The following is an 8,576-nucleotide window of genomic DNA, read 5'->3' as shown; positions in this document are numbered from 1 at the left end:
GGATAGGGAGGCAATGTTTAGAACAGGGACTGAAGGAATGCCCATTCGAGACCCACATATGGCCCATACATATACAGCCACCTAAGTAGCTAAGATTATGAAGAAAAAGTGCAGGCTGACAGGAACCAGATGTAGATCTCTCCTGAGAGACACAGCCAGAATATAGCAACATATAGGCGAATGCCAGCAGCAAACCATGGAACTGAGAAACAGGACCCCTGTTGAAGTAATCAGAGAAAGGACTGAAAGAGCTTGAAGGTGCTTGAGAACCCATGAAAAACAATGCCAACCAACCAGAGACTTCCTGGGACAGGGCCACTACCCAAAGATCATACATGGACTGACCCCTGGCTCCAACTGCATAGGGGTAGCAATGAATAGCCTAGTAAGGGCACCAGTGGAAGGGGAAGCCCTTGTCCTGCAAGGTTTGACCCCTAGTGAATGGGATTCTTGGGGGGAGGCGGTGATGGGGATGATGGGAGGAAAAACCATATAGAAGGGGAAGGGAGGGTTAGGGGGATGTTTGCCTGGAAACCAGGAAAAGGAACAACATTTAAAAATGTAAATAGGAAATACTCAATTTAATATAGATGGAAAAAAAAATATATATATATACCTGCCTCTGATTGGCAGGTCCACATTGTACAAGGAAAATGGATTACTGAAGTTTTATTCTGACTCACATGTATGATGACTCATATGCACATATAGATACATACAAAAAATACACAAACATAAAACAAACACAAAAATGAAAGAAATATGTATCCATAAAATTGAAAAGGAAAACAAAACATTGAAGAAAAAAGAGAGAAATTGCGCTAATAATTACGTATCACGTGAGACTATGAAGAAAAGACTGTAAATCTCATTCCAAGGAGATATACAGAAGGACCTTCTCAGGAAACATCAAATGTTGAAAAGAAGGAAATATTTCACATATTGTGAAAAGGAACAAAAGCACAATGACAATTTTAAACTGTCATGTGAGATGTTCCTACATTTCTACTACAATATGGCTCTGACAGTGATGTGCACAGGTGAGGCAGACACTGGTGGGCTGAGGAAATTTCGTCTGTGTAAAGGTGTGATAAGCAGAGTTCTACTGCCTGGTCTAGTCACAGCATTGAGGAAGTCAGAGCAGGGGTGCCTGAGGAGGGCTGTTCCCCTTCCCTGTGGGGCTGCTGAAAATGACCAGTCATGGGACTGCCCTGCCTCAGGGCCACACCCTGTTTCCAATCTCTTCAGAAAGGCTCATCTCTGTTGCAGCCTCTGAGAGGGAGATGCCATGACCTTCACCTTCACAGCCCTGCTCTGTCTTGGTGGGAGAAGTGGAAGAGGAGGGGGATACTGGAGGGACTAGAAAGAAGCAGGCCTGGAGCTCACACTCACCAATCAGGAAAACTCAGGGGTTTCAGGCAATTCTGCAGGAGGACTTATCACTGTTGAGAACAAAATTTCTTACAAAGACTCTCTTTTCAGGACTGACTTGAGCCTCTGGATCCCAGTGCTTGACAGGTGAGTGTCACCTCTCCTGAAATTCACTTTCTTCATATCCAGGAGCCATGCCTCGGCAGTGATGGTGGGAAAACACCACATGTGTGTTATTCTGGGGAGTAGCTGGAAGGTCATAGTGTTAAGAACTGATATCTGAGCATGGGTGTCCTGAGTCTTAGCTGCTCTGTTACTTGCAGGGTACCTCCCTGGGCCCTATCCTCAGAGTACAGCCAGATCCAGTCTCAAAGCGGGAACTAATGTGACCTTTGTTTATGAAAGAGATCATTAGAGTCAAATGGATACCTACAGAGTAGAGTTCCAAAAAAAGAACCATCAAAGGCCAGCAAACAGAGACTGAATTCTTATTCTCAAAATGTAGGCCAGCAGCAAAATGCAGGCAATATCAATGTTCACAGGACTCAGGGTAAATCATCAGACCTACAGTGAGCCCCTAGTGCTAGTGATCACAGGTGAGAGACACACAGGGCCCCAGGCGTCTCAGATTTTGACTGTTGCCTGTGGGGGAACCTCAGAAACTCAACAGTAGATAATGAGGGGTGTGGATATTTTAACTGGCTCCTCCTTCTCTCCTAGGAGCCCATTGAAACCCAGGCTTTCAGCCCAGCCTGACCCTGTGGTGACCTCAGGAGGGTATGTCACCCTCAAATGTGAGTCCTCCGAGCGATATCACAGGTTCATTCTACTGTGGAAGGACCACAGATGTTCTACCATGGCAGGACTCAAAGTATAACTACTCTACTGGGGAAGTTCCAGGCCCTGTTCCCTGTGGGTCCTTTGACCTCCAAACCAGAGATGGATATTCAGATGCCACAGCTTGAAACAAACACACCACAAGTAAAGTCAGATCCCCTAGTGAACCACTGGAGCTCCTGGTGTCAGGTGAGGAACCCCAGCCTTCCATGGAATGACATTCAATGATACACGTGCTCAGAGACTGCTTATTACGTTCTGTATAGGAGGGTGCAGGACATTTTAGAACTTTGGCATACAGCAAGGAAACACTGGGACCCAAAATACAGAATCCAAGACTGACAGTGATAGCCAAGCTCAAAGGTGTGCAATAGGAAATTCATTCTTCATGAGGCCTTCTGTTACTCTGGATCAACTTCAGCATAATGCACTAGGGAGCTCAGGGGATCCAGAAGGACAGAGAGGGAAGAATTGCAACACTACCTTGGGTTGAGGATACCAGGAGGAAGATGGACCACAGAATCAACTAAGCAGGAATCATAAGGGCTCACAGAGCCTTCATGGGTCTCCCTTAAGCCTGCTGCTGTGGTGATTTTGAAGTCTTGGTATTTGTTCGCTTGCTTGCTTGCTTGCTTGCTTGCTTGCTTGTTTTTTTGGTGTTTGGGGGATTCACTGTACAGTCGTGGTTAACTGTCCTGGAGCTCACTCCAACTCAGAGTTCCCTGCCTCTGCCTCCTGAGTGCTCTGATTCAATGTGGGTGCAACAACCACATGGCTTGCTTTAGTTTCTTCTTGGACTCCTAACAGTGGGAATAGAAATGTCTCTGATACTTGTACCTACAAATGAGATCTTTTTTCTACCACTGGTTTGCCTTGTCCAGTCTTAATATGAGGGTGCGTGCCTAGAGTTCTGGCATCTTGTTATGCCATGTTTAGTTGATAGAACTGAAACTCTGAAAGAAGACAGAGGAGCAGTGAACTTGGGGGACAGAGGAGGTGGAGAGCATTGTGTTATATTACGAAGGATGCAAGGATGGGAGGCTGTCTTCCAGTGTATGGTATGAGAGAAGAATAATATTAAAAAGCAGCATCCACTGGTGTGACATTGTCTGTGCCACTTTCAAACCCAGCCATGTGCTTCTCTCCTACTTCTATGTAGGGAAACTCCAAAAACCAACCATCAAGGCTGAACCAGGCTCTGTGATCCGCTCTGGAAGGGCCATGACCATCTGGTGTCAGGGGGACCTGGATGCAGAAATATATTTTCTGCATAAGGAGGGAAGCCACAATACACAGAGGACACAGACCCTACAACAACCTGGGAACAAGGCCAAGTTCTTCATCCCTTCTGTGACACAAGGCCATGCAGGGCAATATCGCTGTTACTGTTACAGCTCAGCTGGTTGGTCAGAGCCCAGTGACACCCTAGAGCTGGTGGTGACAGGTAAGGGGACAGTCAGATTCTCATCTGGCTGTCTCTCAGGAGTATTCCTCTCCCACAGAGTGGACCTAGAGAACATTGTGAATGTGTGAGAACATGTAACAGACTGCTTTTTTCTCCCCCAGGAATCCACTACTATGCAGTCAGGCTGTCAGGACTGCCCAGCCCTGTGGTGCCAGAGGGAGGGAACGTGACACTCCACTGTACCTCACACAACAGATATGATAAATTCATTCTCACCAAGGAAGATCAGAAGTTCACCAGCTCACTAGACACAGGGTATATATCTTCTACTGGACAATACCAAGCAATGTTTGTTATAGGACCCATGACCCCAAACTACTCAGGGACATTCAGATGTTATGGTTACTACAAGCGTAAACCACAGTTGTGGTCAGTACCCAGTGAGCTCCTAAAAATACTCATCTCAGGTAAGTCCCCTCTGTCATTCTCCAATCATTTTCTGAGACCCTAAGCCCTTGCCATGTCATGCACCTCTGCGGAGTTGCAGGTAGAGGAGGAACAAATGGAGAGCCTGTGTTCTCAAACACAGCCCTGCGGAGGGAAAAGTTAAGACATGTGCTGGGCAGGATGGGAGGGCAAAGACACTTGGTAAGAACCAGACCTCAGTCCATAGCTCTCACCTTTCCTTTAGGACCATCGAGGAAGCCATCTCTGCTAAGTCATCAAGGCCATATACTGGACCCTGGAATGAGCTTCACACTGCAGTGTTACTCTGACACCAAGTATGACAAATTTGCTCTGTACAAAGAAGGGGGAGCTGACATCATACAGTCCTCTAGACAGTGGACCAATGCTGGCCTCTCCATGGCCAACTTCACACTGGGATATGTAAACCACTCCACTGGAGGCCAATATAGATGCTATGGTGCACACAACCTCTCCTCTGAGTTGTCAGCCTCCAGTGACCCCCTGGACATCCTGATCACAGGTGAGGATCTATAGAGACTCAATCAGGTACCTAACCTCTGCTCAGGCTCTCAAGGGGGATCCTAATAGCTGAGGGCTGGGATGAGGAACAGAGATCTTGAGGAGGAGCAAAGGCAGAGACAGATCAGCAGGATGTAAGCCCAGTCAGGTAAAAGAGAGTGAGTTCAATGTTCTCAGGGTGAAAATGTGTGGTTTGAGCTGAAAACAAGGAAGCCTGTCTTTCATCATCCCTCTTCTCTTTAGGACAGATTTATGACACACCTTCCCTCTCAGTGAAGCCTAACTCCACAGTACACTCAGGAGAGAATGTGACCCTGATGTGCTGGTCAATGTACCCTGTGGACACTTTCATTCTGTCCAAGGAGGGATCAGGCCAGCCACCCCTTCGACAAAAGTCAAAGTTCCAAGATCAACAGTACCAGTCAGAATTCTCCATGAGTTCTGTGACATCCAAGCTCTCAGGCACCTACAGGTGCTATGGCTCTCACGACTCATCTCTCTACCTGTTGTCATTTGCCAGTGCCCCTGTGGAGCTCATAGTCTCAGGTAAGGTGATGCTGTCATCTCAGTGTGACCCACATTCCAAATCATAAGAGATCTTTTGATTTGAGTGGGATTAAGAGGACAATATGAATGGATAGCCAAAGGGCACATTCCATGGCACAGAATTGGATAGAAGCAATAATCCTTCATGTAATGATCACTCTGTCTTAGGGAGCTTACAGGGCATATGTAGCACACACAGCACAAGTAACATCCTCTTCTTGTTCTGTCTCATGGAATCCATCGAAGCCTCCAGCTGGCCAACTAAAAGGTTCATCACAACAGCCAGTAAGTATTAGGTACCTCTTTATGGGGAATTTGCTACAAACACAGGCAGTCTAACAAACAGCTCTTGTTCATCACAGTTCTCACTTCTGTCATTTGAGCTTGTGAGTATGAAAGACCAACAAATATCCCAAAGGACAAACCTTAGGCTGAGGCTTAACAGTTGGATTACAGAAGATAGCATCCAAACAGACTCATTTAGCCTCATCCTGGATGATCAGGCAGATGGGTAAGGTTATGAACAAGGAACCCAGAAAGTCACCTCTCCATGATTCCCCTAAAAAGCAATATTTCACCCACATAGAGTCAGGCCTAATGGGGCTAATAAAGATTCTGTTGGCACATAGGCCCAGATAGGCTAGACCTAATTCTGGGATTAACACAGCTACTTCAGGAGATTCTACTTGAAGAAGCGCTTCTCTCTTTGAGATGCTGTTTCTTTTCTTATTAATGAGAGAAACCTAGTACACACATCTTAGTTTTATCTATGCTGGTGGTGGCTATGACCTCTCCAGACTGTGGAGGTCTGCAAAACCTTACACTGCAGTGAGTCTCATGAAAACTCTGCTGATGCATGGCAAGGGTGTGTCAAGTTGCAATGGCAGGGGATTCAGGCTCCTTCAGTCTTGCTCATGAGGCATAATTCTAGGACTCTGCATAAGGTCTGTGACTCCAAACTCAGGAACATCTTCAGGTGCTATAGATACGTCCACTCATCTCTATTCCTGCTGTCACAGAGCAGTGACTTTGGAGATTGTGGTCCCAGCTGAACTTATCCAGACCTTTCTGAGCTGAAGGGGTATCTCAGCATTCTCCATTTACAACAAATATTAGCTAGCATAGGGTTTGAAATGCTGTAGAGTGAGAGTCAGATGGGTATTTGGCCTCATAATGGTGGGGGGCAGGGGCATCAACTGAATCATTCTAGAGATGAGCGCTATTCTGCCTGCTAATGGAATGCAGAGGAGTCATGGAGTTTGAAAGAGCATTTTTGAAAGGCAACAGACAGTTATAAGATCCTAAGCAGAAAATGGTCCACAGTGACAACATCTTCTCCACACCCACAAATAAACAGTAGTCACAGGATCTCTGTCATACCCTTGCTCTCACTGCAGCCATAGAACACCCTATTTATAGGAGAGGAAGTAGCTTTGGTGTAACAGTTACAATTGTTCTATAGTATCCTTCTGTTTAAATCATATTCAAACCCATACATAATCCCTTCCAGACAAAATTCTCCATGAGGACTAGAACATAACAATATTCACATTAAGGAAAATGAAATCCAACACTTGCAATCAAACCTATTGCATTAGGAAGTCTGAAACATTTCCTTCCTAGTTAAATAGAAGAAATGTATGATTCAGCCTTCATTTGAAAGGTGACAGCTAAGAATGTCCTATGGTAGGCTTTGGTACACTTGTCTAAGGAAGAGAAGATTTTGGGATGGAATCTCCAGGGACTCTCTACCACTGACCCTTGAGTCTTCTAGAGTATGGGGAGGATGGGGAGTATGGGGGATCACCACCACTCTCTACTAACAGTGTGACACATCCTGTTGTCACACTAATTATTATTTGTAAAGCCAAGAAAAGTAAGAGGTACATGTATCAGGCTTAGGATCTATGCATAATATAAGATAGTTGTGGTATATGGAGAACTCTTCGATAAAATGCCAATGGCCTATCATTCACGCTCTTTCTGGTTTTTACACACACACACACACACACACACACACACACACACACATACACACAAGCACACACGCTAGAGGAATGGTAAGATCAAGTTTGTAATGGAAGAGTGTGAATGTCACAAGGGAACCACCTCTCAGAAAAAAAAAAACCATATTGCTAATCACAGTCTGCACAACCTCTAAAGGCCTCACCAGAAGAACCATACTAAGAACTGGCCTTTTGTTGCTCAGAACAGTGACCTGGGGTCACTGAATGAATTGTCAATTTATTCTACTCTGAATTTACTGGTATCACTGGTATATCATTGGTTTTTTTATTAGCACAATAGACCTGAAGAATTTAGTAAGAATTAAGAGAGGGTACACAGGTATGCCACAGGGAAGATTCATCCCAGAACTCCATGATCTTGTATGACAAGAATGATGGGCATCTACATTAAATGATTACGTGGAACTCAAAAGAAACACTAAGGTCTCTTAAGTACACACACATCCTACGCTTCTATTCTCAGGACCAGCTGAGACAATCTGTCCATCCTAGAACATGCCCAAACCTCAGACAGTTAAATAAAGAGAATTCCACCTCATAGCACGGGAAAGAGTAGAACCTTATGCTCTTCAGGAAAACAATCGCCCTGGATGGATTTTCATCCCTACTTCTATAACTTCTGTATCTAATACCACAGCCCCAGAGAACCGGGATCACACAATGGAGAATCTCATCAGGATGGGGATGGCTGTCCTGGTCCTCATAGTCCTTTCGACTCTAGCTGCTGAGGCCTGGCAAAGTCATAGACAGACCCACCACGCAGCTGGCAAATAATCTAAAGAGAAAGGACACCTTTCAATGTTCTACACTCTGAGAAATGAATCTGATGATCCAAAATTTTCTGTCAGAAAAATGTGCTGTGATAGAAGTCCAGGGAGCAATATTGTTTGGGGTTCTGAGGAAAGAAGTTTTATGATGATGTAACTCCTTGGTAAACAAATATTTGTCCCTCACACACTGGGGGTCTTCGCTTACTGAACCCACACTCTTCTGAAACTATAAAATAATAAAATATTCTGTCCCATCTGACTGGAATTTCTTTCAGCTATTGATTGTTTTTTTTTAAAGGAATTAATTCATTTACCTTTGAAGGTTTCAGCTATTGATTGTTTTTTTTAAAGGAATTAATTCATTCACCTTTGAAGGCCTCTGTCATCTTTATAAATTGTATTTAGGGTCATTTCCTTGTTTGTATCATGTGTGTGTGTGTGTGTATGTATGTATGTATGTATGTATGTATGTATGTATGTGTATGTGTATGTGTTATCTTAATGTTATCTGGTATGCCTGGGCTTAGGAGGAATATGGTTAGCTGGTGTTCCTGGTGGCAGCAAGCCTCCTGGAAAGCATGCAGGGCTGTAGGGTGGGAAATGGGAGTATGCAGTGTAGTTTATTGCTCTTTG

At 44.7% G+C, this 8,576-nt stretch overlaps 1 protein-coding gene across 1 annotated transcript; it reads left to right on the top strand.

Moving 5' to 3' along the window:
• Positions 1 to 2,047: 2,047 nt before the first annotated feature.
• Positions 2,048 to 8,046, top strand: LOC116893458 (leukocyte immunoglobulin-like receptor subfamily B member 3-like). Its single transcript, XM_032895220.1, is given in 10 exon segments — positions 2,048 to 2,195; positions 2,198 to 2,298; positions 2,300 to 2,335; positions 2,337 to 2,397; positions 3,368 to 3,652; positions 3,775 to 4,080; positions 4,305 to 4,601; positions 4,844 to 5,149; positions 5,384 to 5,431; positions 7,811 to 8,046. Coding segments are annotated over 10 exon segments (1,725 nt in total). The 3' UTR covers positions 7,948 to 8,046.
• The last annotated feature ends 530 nt before the right edge of the window (positions 8,047 to 8,576 follow it).

The sequence above is a fragment of the Rattus rattus genome, chromosome 2 (genome assembly GCF_011064425.1).
Source record: "Rattus rattus isolate New Zealand chromosome 2, Rrattus_CSIRO_v1, whole genome shotgun sequence".
NCBI lineage: Eukaryota > Metazoa > Chordata > Mammalia > Rodentia > Muridae > Rattus > Rattus rattus.
This window is presented reverse-complemented; position numbering and strand designations above follow the sequence as displayed.